Source organism: Procambarus clarkii, chromosome 23 (genome assembly GCF_040958095.1).
Source record: "Procambarus clarkii isolate CNS0578487 chromosome 23, FALCON_Pclarkii_2.0, whole genome shotgun sequence".
NCBI lineage: Eukaryota > Metazoa > Arthropoda > Malacostraca > Decapoda > Cambaridae > Procambarus > Procambarus clarkii.
In genome coordinates this window covers 15,331,416-15,355,405 of record NC_091172.1, presented here as the reverse complement: position 1 = coordinate 15,355,405, position 23,990 = coordinate 15,331,416, and the positions used below count along the sequence as shown (strand labels likewise).

General features: G+C 43.7%; 1 protein-coding gene across 1 annotated transcript; it reads right to left on the bottom strand.

The window, feature by feature from the left end:
- LOC138367691 (basic salivary proline-rich protein 2-like) lies at positions 1 to 23,280 on the bottom strand. Its single transcript, XM_069329656.1, has 3 exons — positions 23,040 to 23,280; positions 2,651 to 2,754; positions 1 to 1,173 (listed from the first exon to the last, which is right to left on the bottom strand). Exons 1-3 carry the CDS (start codon positions 23,278 to 23,280, stop codon positions 1 to 3), a joined length of 1,518 nt encoding a protein of 505 aa, XP_069185757.1.
- Positions 23,281 to 23,990: the final 710 nt, after the last annotated feature.

Genomic DNA, 23,990 nt, shown 5'->3' with positions numbered 1-23,990 from the left:
CTAGTCCTGAACCTTTGTCTGCCCCGTGGGTCTAGTCCCCTGAGCCTTTGTCTCTCCCGTGGGTCTAGTCCCCTGATCCTTTGCCTGTCCCGTGGGTCTAATCCCCTGAGCCTTTGCCTGTCTCTTGGGTCTAGTCTCCTGAGCCTTTGCCTGTCCCGTGGGTCTAGTCTCCTGAGCCTTTGCCTGTCCCGTGGGTCTAGTCTCCTGAGCCTTTGCCTGTCCCTTGGGTCTAGTCTCCTGAGCCTTTGCCTGTCCCTTGGGTCTAGTCTCCTGAGCCTTTGCCTGTCCCGTGGGTCTAGTCTCCTGAGCCTTTGCCTGTCCCTTGGGTCTAGTCTCCTGAGCTTTTGCCTGTCCCTTGGGTCTAGTCTCCTGAGCCTTTGCCTGTCCCTTGGGTCTAGTCTCCTGAGCCTTTGCCTGTCCCTTGGGTCTAGTCTCCTGAGCCTTTGCCTGTCCCTTGGGTCTAGTCTCCTGAGCCTTTGCCTGTCCCTTGGGTCTAGTCTCCTGAGCCTTTGCCTGTCCCGTGGGTCTAGTCTCCTGAGCCTTTGCCTGTCCCGTGGGTCTAGTCTCCTGAGCCTTTGCCTGTCCCTTGGGTCTAGTCTCCTGAGCCTTTGCCTGTCCCGTGGGTCTAATCTCCTGATCCTTTGCCTGTCCCGTGGGTCTAGTCTCCTGAGCCTTTGCCTGTCCCTTGGGTCTAGTCTCCTGAGCCTTTGCCTGTCCCGTGGGTCTAGTCTCCTGAGCCTTTGTCTGTCCCGTGGGTCTAGTCCCCTGAGCCTTTGTCTGTCCCGTGGGTCTAGTCCCCTGAGCCTTTGCCTGTCCCGTGGGTCTAGTCCGCTGAGCCTTTGTCTGTCCCGTGGGTCTAGTCCCCTGAGCCTTTGTCTGTTCCGTGGGTCTAGTCCCATGTGCCTTTGCCTGTCCCGTGGGTCTAGTCCCCTGAGCCTTTGTCTGTCCCGTGGGTCTAGTCCCCTGAGCCTTTGCCTGTCCCGTGGGTCTAGTCCGCTGAGCCTTTGTCTGTCCCGTGGGTCTAGTCCCCTGAGCCTTTGTCTGTTCCGTGGGTCTAGTCCCATGAGCCTTTGTCTGTCCCGTGGGTCTAGTCCCCTGAGCCTTTGCCTGTCCCGTGGGTCTAGTCCCCTGAGCCTTTGCCTGTCCCGTGGGTCTAGTCTCCTGAGCCTTTGTCTGTCCCGTGGGTCTAGTCTCCTGAGCCTTTCACCACAGCTCCTGATCGCTGGGGTTCAACCGCCCGGTGACACTCAGTATACAATCACAAATCATATTTCAAAGTTTAGCCCTAAGCATCTGGTCCCCAACCTCGAACAAATAATAATATTTTATTTATGAAAAGTACATACATAGATGCAGATTTTCAAACATTCTGATTGATTTATAGATAGAGGTAGTACATACAATACCTAAAGCCACTGGTATGCATAGCGTTTCGGACAACGTGAGGTGGGGGAAAAAACACTTAGACTGAAACTTAATAGTAATTGAGCTTAAAGTATAAATTGCATTGAAAGAAAAATGAAAAAAGAAAAAAGTGGGAACATGGTAGAAAATAGCCAATATACAATTTGGTCAACAAACAACATTGTTTAAAAAAATAATTAGACATGGGTTGACATTTAGGGGTAAGGTAGGTTACATGGAGTTAATTAGGTAGTACTTAGTTTTCATCTTAAATTGGTTGGGAGAGGTACAGCCTTTGACATGATTGAAAAGGTCATTCCACATTCTGGGTCCCCTGATTTGTAGAGCATTTCTGGTTTGGTTAAGTCGTACTCTTGGAATATCAAATAGGTATTTGTTTCTGGTGTGGTGCTCATGGGTTCTGTTACAACCTTCTAAGAAGCTTTTAAGGTCAGGATTGGCATTACAGTTCAGAGTCTTAAATATGTAGAGTACACATTAGAGGATGTGCAGTGACTTAATGTCTAACATATTCAGAGATCTGAGTAAGGGTACCGAGTGATGTCTGGGGCCAGAGTTGGATATTGTCCTAATAGCAGCTTTGTGTTGGGTAATTAGAGGACGTAAATGATTTTGGGTAGTAGAGCCCCAAGCACAAATACCATAGTTGAGATATGGATAGATAAGGGAGTAATAGAGAGTCACCAGGGCAGGGCGAGGTACATAATATCTGATCTTAGAAAGAATGCCAACAGTTTTAGAAACGTTTTTTGCTATATTTAGAATTTGTCGCTGGAAATTCAGCTTCTTATCGATGAGGACACCAAGGAATTTACTATCAACTTTATTACTGATTTGTATATTGTTTATTATTAGATTAATTTTATTTGAGGATTTATTACCAAACAAAATATATAAAGTTTTGTCAATGTTAAGGGTGAGTTTGTTAGCAGTTAGTCAGAGGTGGACTTTATTTAGCTCAGTATTCACAGTGACATTTAGAGCAAGCGGGGTCAGGACTGGAGAAAATGAAAGTTGTGTCATAAGCAAATAAGATTGGTTTGAGGGGTTGGGAGGCATTTGGAAGGTCATTAATGTAGATGAGAAAGAGGAGAGGGCCAAGTATGCTGCCCTGTGGAACACCAATGTTGATGGGTAGAGTAGGAGAAATGGAATAATTCACAGAAACATACTGGAGCCTGTCAGTAAGGTAAGACTGAAGGTATTGCAGGGTGTGACCTCTCACTCCATAATGATGTAATTTATGAAGAATGCTTTGGTGGTTGTCAGTGTCAAAAGCCTTACGTAGGTCCACAAATAACCCAACAGGGAACTCATTTTTATCAAGAGCTGCATGTATCAAGTTAATCATACTAATAAGTGCATCATTAGTGCTTTTATTTGGTCTGAAACCATATTGGCAAGAGCTAAGTATATTGAGTTTGGCTAGATATGTGAAAAGCTGCTTGTAGATTAGCTTTTCAAACATTTTTGACAAGGTTGGCAGAGTTGATATAGGTCTGTAATTGTTGACATCAGTGAGATCACCACATTTATGGACTGGGGTTACTCTCTCTTTTTTTTTAGAATATCCGGAAAGGTTTGGAGTTCAAGTGATTTGTTGAAGAGCAATGCAATGGCAGGAGCTAGAAATCTGGAGGCTTTTTTGTAAATTAGAAATGGTATGTCTTCAAGAGCGCTTGGCTTGGTTTTAAGGGAACGGATTACTTCATTAACATCAGAGGAATTAGCGGGAGCTAGGTATCTTGGTTATCTTGAGATGATTTCGGGGCTTTTAGTGTCCCCGCGGCCCGGTCCTCGACCAGGCCTCCACCCCCCAGGAAGCAGCCCGTGACAGCTGACTAACACCCAGGTACCTATTTTACTGCTAGGTAACAGGGGCATAGGGTGAAAGAAACTCTGCCCATTGTTTCTCGCCGGTGCCCGGGATCGAACCCGGGACCACAGGATCACAAGTCCAGCATGTTGTCCGCTCGACCGACCGGCTCCTCTCCTAGGTACAGAGACTCTGGAGGTAGTCTTTAATAATAATGAGTGAGGATGGAATATCATGAGCAAGGGATGTACCAATGGAGGAGAAGAACCTATTCAATTCAATGGCAGTGTCTGAGGCGGAAAGCACACCACCGTCATTGGATAGGAGAATTGATTTTTTATTCAAAATTTTTTTTAATCCTAATATCTGGGAGATAGTGCACCATGTTTTCTTAATGTTGCCCTTAAGTTGGGTAAATTTATTTTCGTAGTATTTTATTTTGGCTCTTCTGATTATTTTAGACCGCATTGATGAGTAAATCTTTGAAAATTCTTTGGAGACGACTCCTAACCTTTACTTCTTCTCAAGGTCATGTTTTTTATTAATAGATTTAAGTGTACCATTTGTAAGTCATGGAGTGTTTAACCTTTTATTTGTAACTTGTTTTGTTAGCATTGGACAGTGGGAGTTATAAAGGTTCAGAATATTCTGACGAAATGTTTACACTACTAGGTTAATGTTCACTATGTCACCTAATTCAGCCTCCCAGATGATATTAGCAGCAGCAGCAATAAAGTTGCTTATAGAAGTTTCATTGTGTAGCTTAAAGCTTATCTCCCTTGTCTCTAGAGGTGGTTTATTAACGTTGGTTAAGAGAAATGTGGGGTAATGGTCTGTAGTGCTATCAATGATTATCCCTGAAGTAAGCGGAGAGGTTATGTTAGTCCAGATGTGATCAAGAGCCGTGGCGGTACTATCAGTGAGTCTAGTAGGTCTAGTGATTAAGGTTATGAGGAAGCAGGAATTCATACAGTTGAGGAAACTGGCAGCAGGAGGGTTATCAGGCTCTCAGAGGTCAATATTAAAATCCCCTGCGATAATTAGATGGTTTTTGTTCAGTTTGTTATCTAGTATTATATTTCTAAGGTTAGAGTTGAATTCGGACACATCAGTGTTAGGAATTCTATAGACTGCTCCCACAGTCAGGACAGACTCGGCACCCTTGACTCTGAAACAGGCAGAGATATACTCCCCACAGGAGTCTCTAGTGGGGAGTATATCTTTGCCTGTTTCAGACTACTTTTGTACTAGGTTTAGAGATTTTTCTCGTTTAGGAACCTGAAGAATTTCAATATTTGTAGACTTTATTAGTTTATATATTAGTATATTCATGTATTTGCATGAAACCTATATTTAGATAAGATATTTGCATACTGGGCGGTGAGATATTTGCATACTGGGCGGTGAGATATTTGCATATATTTGCATCACTGTACCCTTCCGGTACAGTGATGGTGTGTACTGGAACCGGCTACGGTGATGGAGGAGACGAGGAGGGAAGACGAGGAAGATGTGCATGGGAAGTGATGTGGGATAAATGAGAAGGTTATCTTGAGATGATTTCGGGGCTTAGCGTCCCCGCGGCCCGGTCCTCGACCAGGCCTCCTTTTTGTTACACACACACACCCCAGGAAGTAGCCCGTAGCAGCTGTCTTACTCTCAGGTACCTATTTACTGCTAGGTAACAGGGGACACCAAGGGTGAAATATATTTTGCCCATTTGTTTCTGCCTGGTCCGGAAATCGAACCCGGACCACAGAATTACGAGTCCTTCGCGCTGTCCGCTAAGCTACCAGACCCTGTAATGACCCATGTCTATGGGTGAAGATGGCTATGCTGTGAGAATGTTTGTAGTGAGGACAACAGTGTGTATTGAAGATAGTTACAGTGATGGGGAAGATGGGGGAGGGTGTACGTGAGGGGAGAATGGGGGATAGATGGGGGAGGGTGTACGTGAGGGGAGAGTGGGGGATAGATGGGGGAGGGTGTACGTGAGGGGAGAATGGGGGATAGATGGGGAGGGTGTACGTGAGGGGAGAATGGGGGATAGATGGGGGAGGGTGTACGTGAGGGGAGAATGGGGGATAGATGGGGGAGGGTGACTTGAGGGGAGAGTGGGGGATAGATGGGGGAGGGTGTACGTGAGGGGAGAGTGGGGGATAGATGGGGGAGGGTGTACGTGAGGGGAGAGTGGAGGGTGTTTTGGGGGGATAGATGGGGAGGGTGTACGTGAGGGGAGAATGGGGGATAGATGGGGGAGGGTGACTTGAGGGGAGAGTGGGGGATAGATGGGGGAGGGTGTACGTGAGGGGAGAGTGGGGGATAGATAGGGGAGGGTGTACGTGATGGGACAGTGGAGGGTGTTTTGGGGGGATAGATGGGGAGGGTGTGTTGTCAAAGAGCTGGGAAGTAGTGTAGCGAAGACTTGAGTCACAGATAGGCTCGGGTACCCTATCTAGTTAATATATATTTGAAATGAGCCTCTTGCCTTTTTCATTAATTTACTGACACTGGGGCCCTCTGCTTCATGTCAGTTAGGTATTCCCCATCTTGGAAATATCCAACACCAAAATACTAACCCGTAGTGCGATAAAACGTATTTATTGTACAAGGAATTATAATTTACTAATACTACTAACCAGTAGTGTAGCAATATTAAATTTTATTCATCTGAGGCGTAATAACACCAAATTCTACCTAGAATTCATGGCTATGATTGCGTCAGCCGCCCAGCTAATGAGAATAAATTTAATATATTCATTAATCAAATTAAACCCAGTCTAACCTTGTAGAATTTATTAAAGAATATAGATTGGCAATTGATTTAGCTCTATTTAGCAAATTATATACCGTTTATTGGTAATAGTTTTACACAGCTGCAATCAGCTGATCCAGTAAACAAAGTCATGAACTAAAATTCCATTATAAATTTTTAATATAAATTTTTCACCTAAAGTCATTTAGGTTAAATGATTTGCACAGCGAAAAACAATCTACTGTTACCTAAAGTACGTTATTGTGACGTAAGATAACGTCAGCAATGATTCCATCAATTCGGAAATTAGAATAAAATATTTCAAATTATGAACCAAGTTTCGAACATCCGGCGCTAGGTGGCAGCAGCACGCTCACTAGAGAGCCTTGGCAGAGAGACGCCATAACGGTTTGGTGCCCTGAAGCTGATCCTTATTATCGTCTAAATTTAGGAGCATCCATGCATTAATGAGCTTCAGATCGAGTTGACAGCTTCAACTTATTACGGACACCACGTCCGGCAAGGCTGAGTACCAATAATATATTAATTTGGCCATTATTTTATATTTATGTTGGTGCCTTGTCAGTACGTTGCATACGAACTTAAAACTCCTGTGAGTGTAATTCTTATGTCCAATTCACTCTAATTTCAAGAGTAAACGCATAAATATCGCATAAATATGCGTTTATTAAATAATAAACGCATAAATAAGATTTCCTCTTAGGGGGAAATTACATGTTATTAATATTTCTGCATGGAGCTAGCTACAAGGGAAGCGTACATCATCCCGTGGAATCACGTGTCGCCATAGATAATAGGCATTGACAGGATTAGACAGGCCGTAGAGCTGCTGGACGTGTTATCTGTTCAACTTTGGCAGCTAAGCTTCCAAATGTATCAATTTAGTAGTTAGTGTCCTAACCCATGCATTAATTATTTCTCATGTATTCATGAAAATATTATTTCTATATTAAATGTAGATTAACATTATAGAATTTAATCCCCCCCCCCCCCCCCCCCGAAAAAAAATGTGTAAGGTAATTACTCCCCTTTAAATAGAAGTCTTTAAAGTCCACTTCTCCAAATTCATTTTGAATTAATTATTAAATTTATTATTATAAGATCCATTGATCACAGGTCTCAGAGTCAATAAAAAATTTTTATGGTCCTCATGAATTTATGAATGATATTATATGTTGGAGTAAAATCCACCACACCCCAATCCAGTCCAGAGCTTTTGCAGTAACTTCCACGTTTCTTACAAAACTCGTATAACATTCTCATGTGTGTGTTTAAGTCTACAATTGTTCTTAGCAATCAAGGAAGATACAGGGGCCTCGTAGCCTGGTGGATAGCGCGCAGGACTCGTAATTCTGTGGCGCGGGTTCGATTCCCGCACGAGGCAGAAACAAATGGGCAAAGTTTCTTTCACCCTGAATGCTCCTGTTACCTAGCAGTAAATAGGTACCTGGGAGTTAGTCAGCTGTCACGGGCTGCTTCCTGGGGGTGGAGGCCTGGTCGAGGACCGGGCCGCGGGGACACTAAAGCCCCGAAATCATCTCAAGATAACCTCAAGATAACAGTCCACCCAGCGCTCTTGTGTCTTAATTCATTTATGTAAGTTTGTCATAAATCATCAATAAAGACAAAGGTACATTAGTATTGTATATCTATATATATATATATTATATCTATATCTATATCTATAATAATCTATAGTATATCTATAATATATATATATATATATATATATATTAGTATTGTACAAAAATTGAATATCTGTAAAATTTGTTTTTATGCCTGACCAAGGTTCAGGCCATGCGCATCGGGCAAGCATCACCCAACTTTTCAGTATGAAAAATGGGTGGAAGGGGACTGTCACAGGCAGGCTAGGGAAGTCCAAATTGGCCCCCTTTAAGAAGGTTGGGCTCCTATTGTAGCTCCCAACAACTCCTATGGCGTCTGAAACTGTTTTTGCTTTCCTGAGAGTTTATCAACAGGTTGCGAACTATTCATAGCTATTCGAGCTATTCATAATGTTATTATGTTGTTACAATGATGCACTAAGTTGTTACAATGTTGTTACAATGACAACTAAGTAACAATTGTCAAAATATCATTGTGAGATGTACATTGCATTTTTTCTGAGCGAGAGAGAGGGAGTGAAAGAGACAGACAGACAGACAGACAGACAGACAGACAGACAGACAGACAGACAGACAGACAGACAGACAGACAGACAGACAAAGACTCGGGAACCACCGGGTATCCCAACCTAGTTTACAAATGTCCTACAAGTCTCCTCTTGATTATTCTCTCCACTATATTGACAAAGATTGACAAAGCCTAAGTTACATTTGCTGGAAAGGCGAAGAGTCACGGGTGACATAATAGATGTGTACAAGTGGATGAAATGGCATAACAAAGGGGATATTAATAGGGTATTAAAAGTATCGACACAAGACAGAACACGAAAAAAGGGTATAAATTGGATAAGTTTAGATTTAGAAAAGACTTAGGTAAATACTGGTTCGATAACAGGGTTGTTGATTTGTGGAACCAATTACCGCGTAACGTGGTGGAGGTGGGGTCCCCTCGATTGTTTCAAACGTGGGTTGGACATGCATATGAGTGGGATTGGGTGGCCCATACGTATGGGCCAATAGGGCTTCTGCAGTTGCCTTTATCCTTATGTTCTTACGTTCTTATGTTGCACAAATTACTAGTTATCCCTACTTTTAAATCTCTCTTGAATGTATGACAGTGACTGTTTTTCATTCTTGTAGCAGTTATCTTGTTTTTTGTAGCGGTGACCGGAGGACTGCCTGGAGGGAAGTACGCGACCGGAGGACTGCCTGGAGGGAAGTACGCTGGGTTTGTGTTACAGTTACGGATAGGCCTACGCTTCCTAACTTCTGTTAGTAGGTATAGAGCTTTCCTTTCCCACTGCTCATGTTAAGCCTCAGCCTACTAGATTTCCCTAAAATGCAACCCGCCAATCGGTTATTAATTAGGTTCACAGTTACTAGTGAGTGAACTGTGGGGACCAGTTTTGGAATGGTTCCTGGTCAATCCTCCCTGGCTAGAATTCGAACCCAGATGAAGTGACTTGCCGGGCATAGAGCGAGGGTGCTACTTCTCCGCCACAAGGAGAGAACTCTATATCTCGCATGTGTGTTCAGCGTTATCTATCATGTTCAGCGTTATCTATCATGTTCAGCGTTATCTATCAGCCCAGGTGGAAGTTTACCAACCTAAGGGGCCTCGTAGCCTGGTGGATAGCGCGCAGGACTCGTAATTCTGTGGCGCGGGTTCGATTCCCGCACGAGGCAGAAACAAATGGGCAAAGTTTCTTTCACCCTGAAAGCCCCTGGTACCTAGCAGTAAATAGGTACCTGGGAGTTAGTCAGCTGTCACGGGCTGCTTCCTGGGGGTGGAGGCCTGGTCGAGGACCGGGCCGCGGGGACACTAAGCCCCGAAATCATCTCAAGATAACCTCAAGATAACCTATTATTCAGTACTAGATGAGACATCCGGCTGCGCCCTGGTCGTTCTCCATCCACACTCCACACTCCTTCTCTCTCCCAATTTCTCCCCCTCTCCCTCCTTTCCCTTTCTCCAAAACTTAAATCTTTCATTTAAAATGTAAGGATTGATTTAGCTAATAAAAGTTATTAATTTTATCCAAGTACTCTACTGCATTTATGTTCCCATATTCAGAAACCATTAGTATTAAGCTAAGCTTATTACAAATGTCGCACAGCAGGGCAAGCAAAAGCAAATCCAAAGTTTTTTTTTAGTTATATCGAACAAAGATTAGGGAAAAGATAGGTCCATTTAAAAACTGAGACAGGTCAGATAACTGATAATGACGAAGAGATGAGTAGTATTATTAATAAATATTTTATATCTGTATTTACTAAAGAGGAACTTAACACTATGCCTTTAGCCGAACAAGTTTATATCTTGAGGTTATCTTGAGATGATTTCGGGGCTTTTTAGTGTCCCCGCGGCCCGGTCCTCGACCAGGCCTCCACCCCCAGGAAGCAGCCCATGACAGCTGACTAACTCCCAGGTACCTATTTACTGCTAGGTAACAGAGGCATTCAGGGTTAAAGAAACTTTGCCCATTTGTTTCTGACTCGTGCGGGAATCGAACCCGCGCCACAGAATTACGAGTCCTGCGCGCTATCCACCAGGCTACGAGGCCCCCTCGTAGCCTGGCCTCGTCCCCACCCTCGTATATGGGTGGGGACGAGGACAGGTTGGCTAGTTTAGTAGTTACCAAGGATGATGTTATTAAACACCATTGCTCTGGTTAGGCCCTATTTAGATTATGCAGTTCAGTTTTGGTCGCCGTACTATAGAATGGAAATAAATTCACTAGAACGCGTCCAGCGTAGGAAGACAAACTTAATCCCACAAATTAGAAATCTGTCATACGAAGAAAGATTAACAAAACTTAAATTATATTCACTGGAAAGGCGAAGAGTTAGGGGTGACATGATAGAAGTTTACAAGTAGATGAATGGACATAACAAAGGAGATATTAATAGAGTATTAAAAATATCAACACAGGATTGAACACGAAACAATGGGTATAAATTGGATAAGTATAAACTTAGGAAATATCTGGGTAAATATTGGTTCGGTAAAAGGATTGTTGATTTGTAGAACCAAATACTGAATAACGTGGTGGAGGTGGGGGTCTATTGATTGTTTCAAACGTGGGTTGGACAAGTATATGAGTGGGTTTGGGTGGTTATAAATAGGAGCTGCCTCGTATGGGCCAATAGGCCTTCTGCAGTTACCTTTATTCTTTTGGTCTTATGTTCTTAAGCTAATCGTACCCAGTCTGAAGTAAAATGTTTGTACAGGAGCCGCTACATGTTTTGAGTGCAGGCATGAATGGGTAAGTGTCAAACTCTACGGACTTCACAACCCTTGTTTTCATTTCAGACATGATGACAATCATTCGAAGGCACTTAATGTGCCGATATTTCTTAAAAATGGCACATGAGCCGACCCGAGTGTTCTATGACAACGGGTGCCTCACATTTATATCTATCACCGAGAATGTCTGTTTGTTGGTTCAAGGTTGGGGTTAGGCCTAGCTTCACCAGACTTTACAGTGTGATTGTTTGGCGAGTGTTAAGGTGGTTAGGGTATACCCCCATGCCCCTCTTTAAAATGGATCAGCTCTTATTTCCAATGCCAACGAATCTTAAAGAGCACGAAAAGTGTGTCGTATCTCGTTCAATGTGTTGAAACACGTTTTATTGCCGTTACCCACGTTGAACAACTTCGATAACCTGGATTCACCGTTGATTGAATGCCTACTTAACGTTAAATTGACATAGCTAGCATTGAGTGAATGTTTCGTCACGTGTCAATTACAGTGAGAGGGTGTTTTAGCTGTAGCTCCGATTGTAGTAATATTATCATAGAAATAATGGAAGGTGTTGTGAAGGAACTGATTAATCTAGTTGGAGTTCTGTGGACAGAGTTGGATTCCCTACGGGAGGAGGTATGACAGCTGAAACAACATCAGGGAGAAACAAAGGAGGAGATCAGTATTAAAAAGACCTTATCTTGGAAAGTTGTAAAGGACAGGGGTCTCAAAAAGACTTTGACAAAGCCGCCAACAGATATCCTAAGGACTTCTAACTCATTTGCCATGTTGAAGGACGAATGCTGCGGTGAGCCTGCAGTTCGTTCGAAAGGGAAAGTTACAAAGAGCAACGAAGCGCAGGTCCCTCACAGGGCTCAGAAAGTAAAGGAAGTAATTAAGCGTATTTTGGTTGTGTGAGATTTCCCGGTGAGGTATTTCGATAAAACTTTTTGTGCCAGAGAGAGAGAGGTGGAACAGATTAAGGGTTTGCTATCCGAGAGCTGGAATTGGTGATATTGTTGGCAACATGAATGATATTATGGCTGGAAATGGGAACAAACCCATCATTTGTTTTAGTGCAGGTGGAAATGATGTTGGACGAGTTAGAAGTGAGGAACTGATACAGAGGTTTAAGACAGCCATAAAATTACTTAGGAGCACGGGAGGAATCCCGATCATATGTGGCATTATTCCAAGAAAGGAAGTTGTTAATGAATGGTTGTCGAGGGCACTTGGTGTATATTGCCGACTGGAAAAATATTGCAAATCAAATGCAATATCTTTCAAAGATAACTGGGAACAATTGTATAGAAGAAATGAAATGCATGCTCGGGACGGGGTGCATCTATCGAGGGCTGGGGTTGTTGCTGTTGCGAACTCGTTGGAACCAGTGGTTGAAGGCGTTTGTGTTTGGGTTTAAACTGTTAGTAGATAGTGGTATGGGAATTGAAATGGAGAAAGAAGGTAATAAAAGTATGTGTTTATGGGGAAACAAATTAGCAAAATGATCAGGGAAAGAGAAAGGCCTCAAAATACCAATGCACTTAGGGTATATTACACTAACAGTAGAAGTCTAAGAAATAAAATAAACAATTTTAATGCTCTTGTCTGCACAGAAAAAATAGATATTATTGCACTTACTTAAACGTGGATGAATCTAGAAAATAGAGAACTTCTAGCTGAATAACCAATAAATGGATTTAAACTATTTCACACATATAGATATATTAGACGAGGACGGGGAGTAGCCATATATGTTAGGGAAAATTTGAAATGTAGTGTCAAAGAGGGAATTAATACTGAGCCACACACAGAAACTATTTGGATAGAATTAAATGAAAAAGCTAATAATATTATAATAGGAGTTAAATACAGGCCACCAAACTTGTATATAGGACACTTGTCTGGTGGCCTGTATATAACTCCTTATAATAGGAGTTTTATGCAGGCCACCAGACAAGATGGAAGCAAAGCACATATAAGATGACATATCTAGAGCATCTACGTCTAGCTGTATTTGTGTCATGGATGACTTTAATTTTAGTGGAATAAATTGGGTTAACAGAACGGGGAATAATGAAGCAGAAGATTTTTTAGAAGTAATTGACGATTGCTTTCTTACGCAACGCATTAAGGAACCAACGAGGGGAGATAATATTTTAGATCTATAGCTGTCAGCTGAAACATTGAGAAGAAACGAAGGAGGAGACCAATATTACAAAGACCTCGTTGTGGAAAGTCGTAAAGGACAGGGGTCTTAAGAAGACCTTGACAAGGCTGCCCACAGACACCCTAAGGACTTCAAATTCTTTTGCCATGTTGAAAGACGAGTGCTGTGGTGAGCCTGCAGTTCACTCGAAAGGGAAGTCAACGAAGAGCAACGAAGCACAGGCCCCTCAAAGTGCTCAGAAAGTTAAGGAGGCACCTAAGTGAATTTTGGTTGTGGGAGATTCCTAGGTGAAGTACTTTGACAGAACGTTTTGTGCTAGAGATAGGGGGGGGGGACAGATTAAGGGTTTGCTCTCCCGGAGCTGGAATTGGTTATATGATAAACAACATGAATGATATTATGGGTGGAAATGGGAATAATCCCATTATATGTATTAGCGCAGGAGGAAATGATGTTGGTCGAATTAGGAGTGAGGAACTGATTCAGAGGTATAAAATAGCCATAGAATTATTTAGGAGCAATGCAGGAATCCCGATCATATGTGGCATTCTTCCAAGAAAGGGAGTTGGAAATGAATGGTTGTCGAGGGCACTTGGTGTCAATTGCCGGCTGGAAAGATACTGCAAATCAAATGCAATATCTTTCATAGATAACTGGGAAGACTTCTATGGAAGAAATGAAATGTATGCTCGGGATGGGGTGCATCTATCGAGGGCTGGGGTTGTTGTTGCGAACTGGTTAGAACTAGTGGTTGGAGGCATTTGTTTGGGTTTAAACTGTTAGCAGATAGTGGTATGGGAATTGATATGGAGGTAGAAGGTAATAAAAGTATGTGTCTGTGGGAGAAAGAAATTGGCAAAATGATCAGGGAAAAGAGAAGGAGCCCCAAAATAACAATACACTTAGGGTATATTACACTAACAGTAGAAGTCTAAGAAACAAAGTAAACGAATTAAATGCTCTTGTCTGCACAGAAAAAATAGATATTATTGCACTTATCGAAAAGTGGATGAATGTAGAAAATAGAGAACTATTAGCTGAATATCAAATATATGGATTTAAACTATTTCACACAGATAGATATATTAGACGAGGAGGTGGAGTAGCCATATACATTAGGGACAATTTGAAATGTAGTCTCAAGGAGGGAATCAAAACTGAGTCACACACAGAAACTATTTGGATAGAATTAAACGAAAAAGTAAGTAATCTTATAATAGGAGTTAATTATAATCCACCAAATTTAGACAGAATGGAAGCAAAGCATCTATGGGATGTTTTGGGATAGGATCTAGAGCATTCAGGTCTAAAAGTATTTGTGTCATGGGTGACTTTAAATTTAGTGGAACAAATTGGATTAATAGAACAGAGAATAACGAAGCAGAAGAATTTATAAAATTAATTGACGATTGCTTTATTACGCAACACATTAAGGAACCAACGCGGGAAAATAATATTTTAGATTTAGTGTTAACTAACAGGGAAACGCAAATTAATGACATCGAAATAGGGAGTGAGCTAGGGAAAAGTGATCACAAAGAAATCAGATTTAGCATTGAGTGGAATAGATCTGCAGGAGAAAATTATGTTAAAGTGCCAGATTTTCGTACGGCTATTTTCAATATCCTAAGAAATTTTTTGGGGCAAATAGATTGAAAAGTCTTGGGTATTTAGGGGGGGGGGGGCGCCGGTCTTGGAGCAAGATGTGAACCTAGCGATGTGTGATGTAAAGGAGGATTTCGATTTGGATTAAAAATATAACTTATTTACAAATATTCTAAGCAAAGCACAGGAAAGTAGTATACCTTACAAATTGAATAGATACAAGACAAATGACCCGAAATTGATAACTAAGAATCTGAAAAACCTTATAGGTAGAAAGAGAGCTTGGTACAAAAGGATTAAGAATGGGGAAGTCAGTTTAGAACAAGAATTCGCACAACTGGTTAGAAATGTTAAGAAAGAGATAAGGAGAACAAAAAGAGACTGAAGTTCATATAGCAAGACAAGCAAAGGCAAATCCTAAAGGTTTTTTCAGTTATATCGAACAAAAGTTAGGGAAAGGATAGGTTCATTAAAACCCGAGACAGGTCAGTTAACGGATAATGACGAAGAGTTGAGTAGTATTATTAATAAATATTTTATCTCAGTATTTACTAAAGAACTTAATTCTATACCTTCAGCCAAATAAGTCTATGTGGGTGGGGACGAGGACAGGTTGACGAGTTTAGCAGTTACCAGGGAGGATATTATTAAATAAATAGTAAAACTCAAACCAAACAAATCCCCAGACCTAGATGAAGTGTTTGCCAGGGTGCTTAAAGAATGCAAAGAGGAGCTTTGCGATCCATTATATACCATATTTAAAAAATCATTAGAGTCAGGCAGAGTGGCAGAGTCGTGGAAGGTTGCTAATGTGGTACCAATTTTTAAGAAAGGAGATAGATCACTTGCGTCAAACTATCAGCCAATTAGTCTAAGGTCTATTGTGGGAAAGTTACTTGAATCGATAATTGCAAATACCATTCGTTTTCATCTTGAAAAACATAAATTAATAAACGAGTCACAACATGGTTTTACAAATGGCCGTTCATGTGCAACAAATTTGCTATCTTTTTATTCCAGCATAGTTGAGGCAGTGATAGTGGTAAGGATTGCGATGTTGTGTACCTTGACTTTAACAAAGCTTTTGATACAGTGCCACATGAAAGACGAAAAGACTACAGTGCCACATGAAAGACTATCTTTCTATAAAAAGATAGAAGCTCATGGTATTGGGGGGTTCCGTATTGAGATGGATTGGGGCATAGCTATACCAAAGGAAACAAATAGTTAGTACAAATCGGGTTAAATGAGAGTGGGAAAATGTTGTAAGTGGAGTGCCTCAAGGCACTGTATTGGGACCTCTGTTGTTTATAACTGTGGGACTCCACTGGTGACTTCACGCAAATCTGAGGTCTCACCCCTTACTGTAGCTCTCTGCTTCCTATTGCTTAGGTACTCCTAAGTGTGTGTGTGTGTGCGTGTGTATTCACCTAGTTGTGCTTGCGGGGGTTGAGCTCTGGCTCCTTGGTCCCGCCTCTCAACTCTCAATCAACTGGTTAATAGATTCCTGAACCTACTGGGGTCTATCATATCTACATTTGAAACTGTGTCAGCCTCCACCACATCACTGGCATAATGTATTCTATCTGTTAACTGTTCTGACACTGAAAAATTTCTTTCTAACGTCCCTGACGCTTATTTGGGTACTCAGGTTCCACCTGTGTCCCCTTGTTCGCGTACTACACCGCGTTAAACAGTTTATCATTATGTACCTGGTCAATTCTCTGAGAATTTAGTATGTAGTGATCATGTCTCCCCATACTCTTTTGCTTTTCAGTATCGTGGGGTGCATTTCACACAGCCTTTCCTCGTAACAAAAGGAAATCCTTTCCTTTCCTTGTCTAGGTCATCTTGTAGCCTCATACTATCTTCCTCCGTCTTAATCCTCCTCATAATTTTTGCATCATCAGCAAGCAATGAGAGGAACGATTCTATACCCTCTGGGAGATCATTTACATATATCAGAAACCGTATAGGTCCAAGGACTGAAACATGCGGGACTCCACTGGTGACGTCTCGCCAATCTGAGACCTGACCCCTCACAGTGACTCGCTGTCTTCTGTTACTTAGGTACTCCCTTATCTAATGGTGTATCTTCCCTTTCACTCCTGCCTTCATCTCCAGCTTTTGCACTAGTGTCTTGTGTGGTACTGTGTCAAAGACTTTCTGACAATCCAAAAAAATGAAGTCTTCCCACCCCTCTCTTTCGATCGTAGATTTGAATTAATCCTAAGAGGCAGGACGACATCGGGACTACATTTGCCGTCTTTCAAATTTTTGGCAGTTAACCTGTTACCAGTGATCTGTTATACGCTATGGAGAGTGGCAGCCTCAGTGCTTCTGCTCCTTCCATTAGTATCCATGGCGATATTCCATTAGGGTGGAGGAAGGCAGTGGTGTTGCCTCCCCTCTAGTAATGCTGGGATGCTGGTTGCGGGTTCCCCCTCTCGCATGGGAATGTTGTGTTGGTGGTTGTGTGCGTGTACATGTACATGTGTGTGTGTGTGTGTGTGTGTGTGTGTGTGTGTGTGTGTGTGTGTGTGTGTGTGTGTGTGTGTGTGTGTGTGTGTGTGTGTGTGTACATGTGTGTATGTGTGTGTGTGTGTGTGTAAACCCGAGTATACAGGAATGAAAGCACCTGAATTATTAACTCTTCCTGTATACAGTCACTTATTCAGTTCAACATCCAGAGACCTCTTTCAAGGTGTCAGACAGGCAAGTAGACGGGTAGGTAGACAAGTAGACGGGTAGGTAGACAAGTAGACGGGTAGGCAGACAAGCAGATGGGTAGGCAGAGTAGCAGACGGGTAGGCAGAGAAGCAGACGGGTAGGTAGACAAGCAGACGAGAGGGAGGGAGGGAGAGAGAGAGAGAGAGAGAGAGAGAGAGAGAGAGAGAGAGAGAGAGAGAGAGAGAGAGAGAGAGAGAGAGAGAGAGAGAGAGAGAGAGAGAGAGAGAGAAGGCCAACAAGAAGAGGGGACAGAGAGAGAGAGAGGGGGTCAATAGCACCTAGGTTTATGACCGCTTTTTGTCTCCTCAGCGGGACATCAATCTCTTTCCATGATCTTTTTATGTGACATGAAAGATCCGCAAAGAACTTTTCAGAAGTGACACTGACGGAGCCAGGAAGAGAGAGAGAGTTGTTTAAATGTCACCCCCTGTCTGTCTTCCTCTCTCAATTTGGAGGCAGATGAAGACATGCAAGAAACCGGATGTGGAAGCAACGGTCTCTTTACTGCAATGCAATTTCATGTTGGTGGCAGTAGTCAGTCGACTACTGCCACCATCAGCGCCGACCTAACGAAGCTAATCTGATATGATGAATGGGTGTTCTCGGCCACTGCAGATGAGCGAGGAACCCGCAAAGGCAGGACGAGGCTATCTGCTTCAGGAGGATTCAACTCACTCTCTCTCTCTCTCTCTCTCTCTCTCTCTCTCTCTCTCTCTCTCTCCCTCTCCCTCTCCCTCTCCCTCTCCCTCTCTCTCTCTCTCTCTCTCTCTCTCCCTCTCTCTCTCTCTCTCTCTCTCTCTCTCTCCCATCGCTTTCCCTCCTTCTCCTCTCTCTTTCACTCTCTCTCAACCCTCTCCCTCTTGGTCTGTCTTTCACTTTCGCCCATGATCGCTCTCCCCCTCAACTCTCTTGCTGCTCTCTGTCTCTCACCCTCTTTCTCATCCTCTTCTCTCTCTTCCACCCCCCTCACTCTAAATCCCCTCTCTCACCCTCTCTCTCTCTCTCTCTCTCTCTCTCTCTCTCTCTCTCTCTCTCTCTCTCTCTCTCTCTCTCTCTCTCTCTCTCTCTCTCTCTCTCTCCCTCTCTCTCTCCCTCTCTCTCTCCCTCTCTCTCTCTCTCTCTCTCTCTCTCTCTCTCTCTCTCTCTCTCTCTCTCTCTCTCTCTCTCTCTCTCTCCCCTCCTGGCAAACGCTATCACGACATAGCAGGAATAGGGACAAACATGGCGACAAACACTCGTCCTTGGCGAGGAGTGCCAAGGGAACAGGGAAAAGTCAATGCGACCAAATGAAGGAAATGTTCCCCCAGGTTTTGGAGGATATTAGGAGGGAGATGCAGGAAATGAATAATACAATAAACAACCTGCAAAGTGAGCTGACAGCAGCAAAGGAGGAGATTAAAACCCTCAAAGGGAACAATACTAAAGCTGAGACTCAAATAATCCTCTAGAGAGAAGATGAAAAGGTACATTGGAAGGGAATGCCATTGTACAAGCATTATTTGCAGAAATACTAAAAAAGAACAAGAAAGTAATGTCCACAGTGAGGGAAGTTGCCATGAAAGCAGCCACCTCACAGGAAGCAGCAAGGTCCACTAGTCAGCTGAAAATGACATTGCGAGTAAAGCTAAGACCCCACCAAAACTGCTCCACAGCCACATCAGGAGGAAAACATCAGTGAAGGAACAAGTGATGAAACTGAGAAAAGGAGAGAACAGATACACAGAGAATGACAAGAAAGTGTGCGTGAAGAACTCAACAAGAGATTCCATGAGGTCTTCATAATAGAACATTAGAAGCCCCTACACTAAAAAGAGGAGGCAGCAAAGCAAGCAACCTTGGAGGAATGAGGTCAAAACGAATCTTTTGGAGCTGAATGTGACAAATGCTGTTGGGCCTGATAGAACCTCACCGTGGATACTAAAAGAGGTTGCAGAAGCATTAAGTGTGCCACTTTCTTTGGTGTATAACAAGTCACTGGAATAGGAGACCTACCAAAGCTGGAAGATAGCTATTGTAGTCTCAATATACTAAAAGGGTGACAGGCAAGAGGCACTGAACTACAGGCCAGTTTCCCTAACTTGTATACCATGCAAGGTGATGGAGAAAATCGTGAGGAAAAGGCTCGTAGAACATCTGGAGGGAAATAGCTTTGTAACACACACCACCAACATGGGTTCAGAGATGGTAAATCGTGCCTCACAGGCTTAATAGAATTATATGACCAAGCAACAAAATTAGGCAAGAAAGAGATAGGTGAGTAGACTGAATTTTCTTCTACTGTGAGAAAGTTTTTGGAACAGTTCCACATAAAAGGCAGTTATAAAAGTAGGAGCAACATGCACGAGTTAAAGATAAGGTGCTCCAGTGGAAAAAGGATTATCTGTGCAACAAAAAACTGCGAGTAACTGTGAGAGGGCTATATAGATACATCTATTATAGGGGGTTATATAAGATACATCAGAATGGTGAAATGTCACCAGCGGAGTCCCACAGGGCTTTGTACTTGGACCCATCCTGTTTCAAATATATGTAAACGATCTTCCAGAGGGTATAGACTCATTCCTCTCAATGTTTGCTGATGATGCAAAAATTATGAGAAGAATCAAGTCAGATGAAGGTACACAGAGACTACAGGATGACCTGGACAAACTGGAGGAATGGTCTAGAAAAATGGCTGCTAAAGTTCAACTCAGGAAAGTGAAAAGTAATGAAATTAGGCGAAGGGAGCAGGAGGCTGAACACAAGGTACCATTTGGGAGGTGAAATCCTGCAAGATTCAAATAGAGAGAAAGATCTGGGGGTTAATATCATACCGAACCTGTCCCCAGAGGCCCACATCAAAAGAATATCATCAGCGGCATATGCTAGCTGGCCAACATAAGAACTGCCTTTAGAAACTTATGAAAGGAATCGTTCAGGACCCTGTATACCACTTATATCAGACCAATCCTGGAATATGCAGCTCCAGCCTGGAGTCCATACCTAGTTAAACACAAGACAAAGTTAGAGAAGATTCAACAGTGTGCCGCCAGGCTCGTCCCGGAACTGAGATGTATGACACACAGAAATCACAATAGCGTGATGCATCAAATGAACAGATCCACAAGGGCCGTGACGAGGGTTCGAACCTACGTCCGAGAGGATCCCAGACGCTGCCTTAATCGACTGAGCTACGACATGGTAAAAGAATTGCAACCGTGAAATTATTCTGATTTACCACGGTTCCTGCAGTCTCTCAGAGACACAAACCAGGGTTTTACGCAGTTCCTCCATGCACCCGAGCTACGATGTCGTAGCTCAGTCGATTAAGGCAGCGTCTGGGATCCTGTCAAACGTAGGTTCGAACCCTCGTCACGGCCCTTGTGGATTTATTCATGAGATGTATGAGCTATGAGGAAAGGCTAAGGGAGCTAAGCCTCACGTCCCGGAAGACAGAAGAGTAAGGGGAGACATGATAATCACCTACAAAATTCGCAGGAGCATTGAGATGGTAGACAAAGACAAACTATTTAGCATTTGTGGAACACGAACAAGGGGACATAGGTGGAAACGGAATACCCTGATGACAAATGCATTAAACAAATACACTAGAACAAATTTCTTCAGTGTCAGAGTAGTTAACAGATGGAGTGCATTAGACAGTGATGTGGTGGAGGCTGACTCCATACACAGTTTGAAATATAGATCTGACAGAGCCCAGTAGGTAGAGGAATCTGTACACCAGTTGATTGTACACCAGTTACAAGCACAACTAGGTGAGTACATCACACAAAGATGGCGGATCACACCGACCCTCGGAGAGGATCTTCCCGCCGAGCAATACTCAGATGCGGCGACAATGAAATTCCCGAGATGTGAAGGCGATGATTGGCCGGGCGTTGGTGGGCGTGACCAATCAGAGAGCAACCTGATGTCACGTGACTGAGCCACATGAGGCGGGAGCGCAGGGCCCAAGAAAGTGTCAGTGTCCTCTGACGTGATGACAAGAGAGGTCGTACTATACGCCACTTCAGCATGACAAAGATAAACCCAGAAATATATCGTCTTGGCTGGTAATACTCGAGGACCACAACATAAGTCTCTTTGTAAATTTCCTGGGGGGAGGTTCAGAGTGCTAGATCTGCATGAGGTAGGAAAGAGTAACTTGGAATCTCGGAATCATGGAATTCTCACTTTTTGGTGTGATGCAGCGAGAAGAGTGGGCAGTCCTCTTCTTCGTTCGACGGCAGCAGAGATGTCTTGGTGAGATAAGCTGGCACCAAATCTGCAACCCTAACCGCCAGCAGGAGTTAGTGGGCAGTGGGTCGGCGTGGGAGCAACGGGAGTCTGCAGCCCCTGTGACTCTCAGAAGAGCCTTACACAGCAAGTAAACTCTGTTGGGAGGAAGGAGCAAGGTAGCGAGGACTGAGTAAAGTGGTGGCTCGGGCTTCTGCGTTAGTGAGTCACTAACGCAGAGGCCCGAGCCTCAGAGAGGCCCTGAGTCACAAGAGTCACCAACTCTTGACGAGAAGGTTGAACAGTGTTGTAATTGAGCCACTAGTCCACAGCGGACCCTCAGTGACTGAAGGGTGATTCGAAACAAATTACGTCTGAAATTGGCCGTTTACCCGTATGGCCTATGAACGGGGACCTGGGGGATCTGGGGTGTGTGGGGGCTGGGAGGATCTGGTATGGGGAGGGTGGTGTAGGAGGGAGATCTTGGAGGGGTATGGGAGAAAAGATGGCTTGGGGAGTGGGAAGGTTGGGGGGGGGGGGGTGAGTGGGGGAGGCTTGGGGGGGTGAGAGGGGGGAGGCTTGGGGGAGTGAGGGAGAAGGGAAGGCTTGGGAAAAATGGGAGGAGGGAGGGTTTGGGAGGAAGGGGGGGCAGAAGACGAAGGAGGGCTTGTGGGAGGATATTCGGAGGAAAGGGATGGCTGAGGAGGATGAGAAAGAAGAGGGGGCTTAGGGGAGAAGGGAGGGCTCAGGGTGGTGGGGGATACTGGAAGTTTTAAGGGGGGTAGGGGAGAATGGAGGGCTTGGGAGTGGGGAAGATGGGAGGGCATAGGATATTAGGAAGAATTTGGGGGAGAAGGGATATCCTGAGGAGGGGGTGGGAGTGTAGGGAGGGGGCCCTAAGTGGGCGTCTAGGGCACTAGGGGTTGGGGCAGGTAGGACATCTATTGGGTAGAGGATCGGGGTAGTGCTTCTCTCACTGTGTCTGTTGAACTTCTTGTGGAGGGTTCCCCACTCCCTTCTGGGATGTTAGGGCTCGGGATTGTTGCTGCCTGATTCCTATCTTTCTCCCTGCGCTCCCTCCTCGTGACTGCTGCTCTCATTCTCTCGTCCCTTGTCATATCCCACTGCAGGAATACTTTTTTAAACTTCGATATATTTGCTAGTCCGCTATTCCTTGCTAACAATTCCTCTTTTGTTCTCTCACTTGTGAATACCACCTTTATCAATTGGTCTCTGTCCTTGTTGTATTGTCTGAGCCTGGAAACCTTTTCAATATTCTGGTCAGCCCTCTCCATCTTTACCCGTTTAAGGATCTCATTAACTTCATGTATGTCCTTGTCTCTCCTCTCCGCTGGACTGGTCCCTGTTTGCTCCCTAATGCCTACTATTACTACTGGTCTTTTTCACTCTATCAGCTGGCTAGTACATTTACCTGCTTCCTGAGAAAAAGCCATTTCAATGGCAACTTCCTTTACTGCAGACCTAGCTTCAGGGCTCTTTTTAAACAATTCTGCATATGAGGGTTGTTTTGTAGAAGTCCCCTCAACAGGATCATTGCCATCTCTTTGAGGGATGGGTTGTGTCTGGTATTGGAGGGGAGTCTCCTTCAGACTTCTTATCTCCTTCTTTGCTGTCCTTAGTTCATCCTGCAGGTTGGTTACCGTCTCCCTCATTACCCTACGTTCTTCACTGAATTTATTCCACATTTGCTGGAATGTTACCCAAATCCAGGCTTTCTGTCCCTCCCCTTTCTCTAAGTTTGTTCCTGACATGTTGGTCTCCCTGCTGTTGCCTCCCCGAGTTTGTCTCCCTGTCATGTTTCTTCCTTATGAGAGAGAGAAGGAGGGGAGAGAGAGAGAGAGAGAGAGAGAGAGAGAGAGAGAGAGAGAGAGAGAGAGAGAGAGAGAGAGAGAGAGAGAGAGAGAGAGAGAGAGAGAGAGACTGGAGCATTGACTCTTGGATCCCGCATTTCTAGCCATCGGTTGGTTACAGCAATGACTCCTCTCCCATTTCCCTGTCATATCTAGTTTTACAAGTATGAATAGTATTTGCTTCCACAACCTGTTCCTGAAGTGCATTCTAGTTTTCCACTACTCTCACGCTAAAGGAAAACTTCCTAACATCTCTGTGACTCATCTGAGTTTCCAGCTTCCATCCATGTCCCCTCGTTCTGTTCCTATTACGTGTGAACATTTCATCTATTTCCACTTTGTCAATTCCCCTGAGTATTTTATACGTTCCTATCATATCCCCACCTCTCCCTTCTTTTTTCTAGTGTTGTAAGATTCAGTTCCTTCAGGTGCTCTTCATATCCCATCCCTCGTAACTCTGGGACAAGCCTCGTCGCATACTTCTGAACCTTTTCCAGTTTACTTATGTGTTT

Excerpts from the sequence above, each read along its gene's own strand:
- LOC138367691 (XM_069329656.1), bottom strand. The coding sequence starts at position 23,280 with ATGAGGGAGACGGTAACCAACCTGCAGGATGAACTAAGGACAGCAAAG. Across the intron at positions 2,755-23,039 it reads GGCTTTTTCTCAGGAAGCAG|CTCTTGATAAAAATGAGTTC; the intron begins GTAAATGTACTA and ends TGATACATGCAG. Across the intron at positions 1,174-2,650 it reads ATAAATTACATCATTATGGA|ACAAAGGCTCAGGAGACTAG; the intron begins GTGAGAGGTCAC and ends CCCACGGGACAG.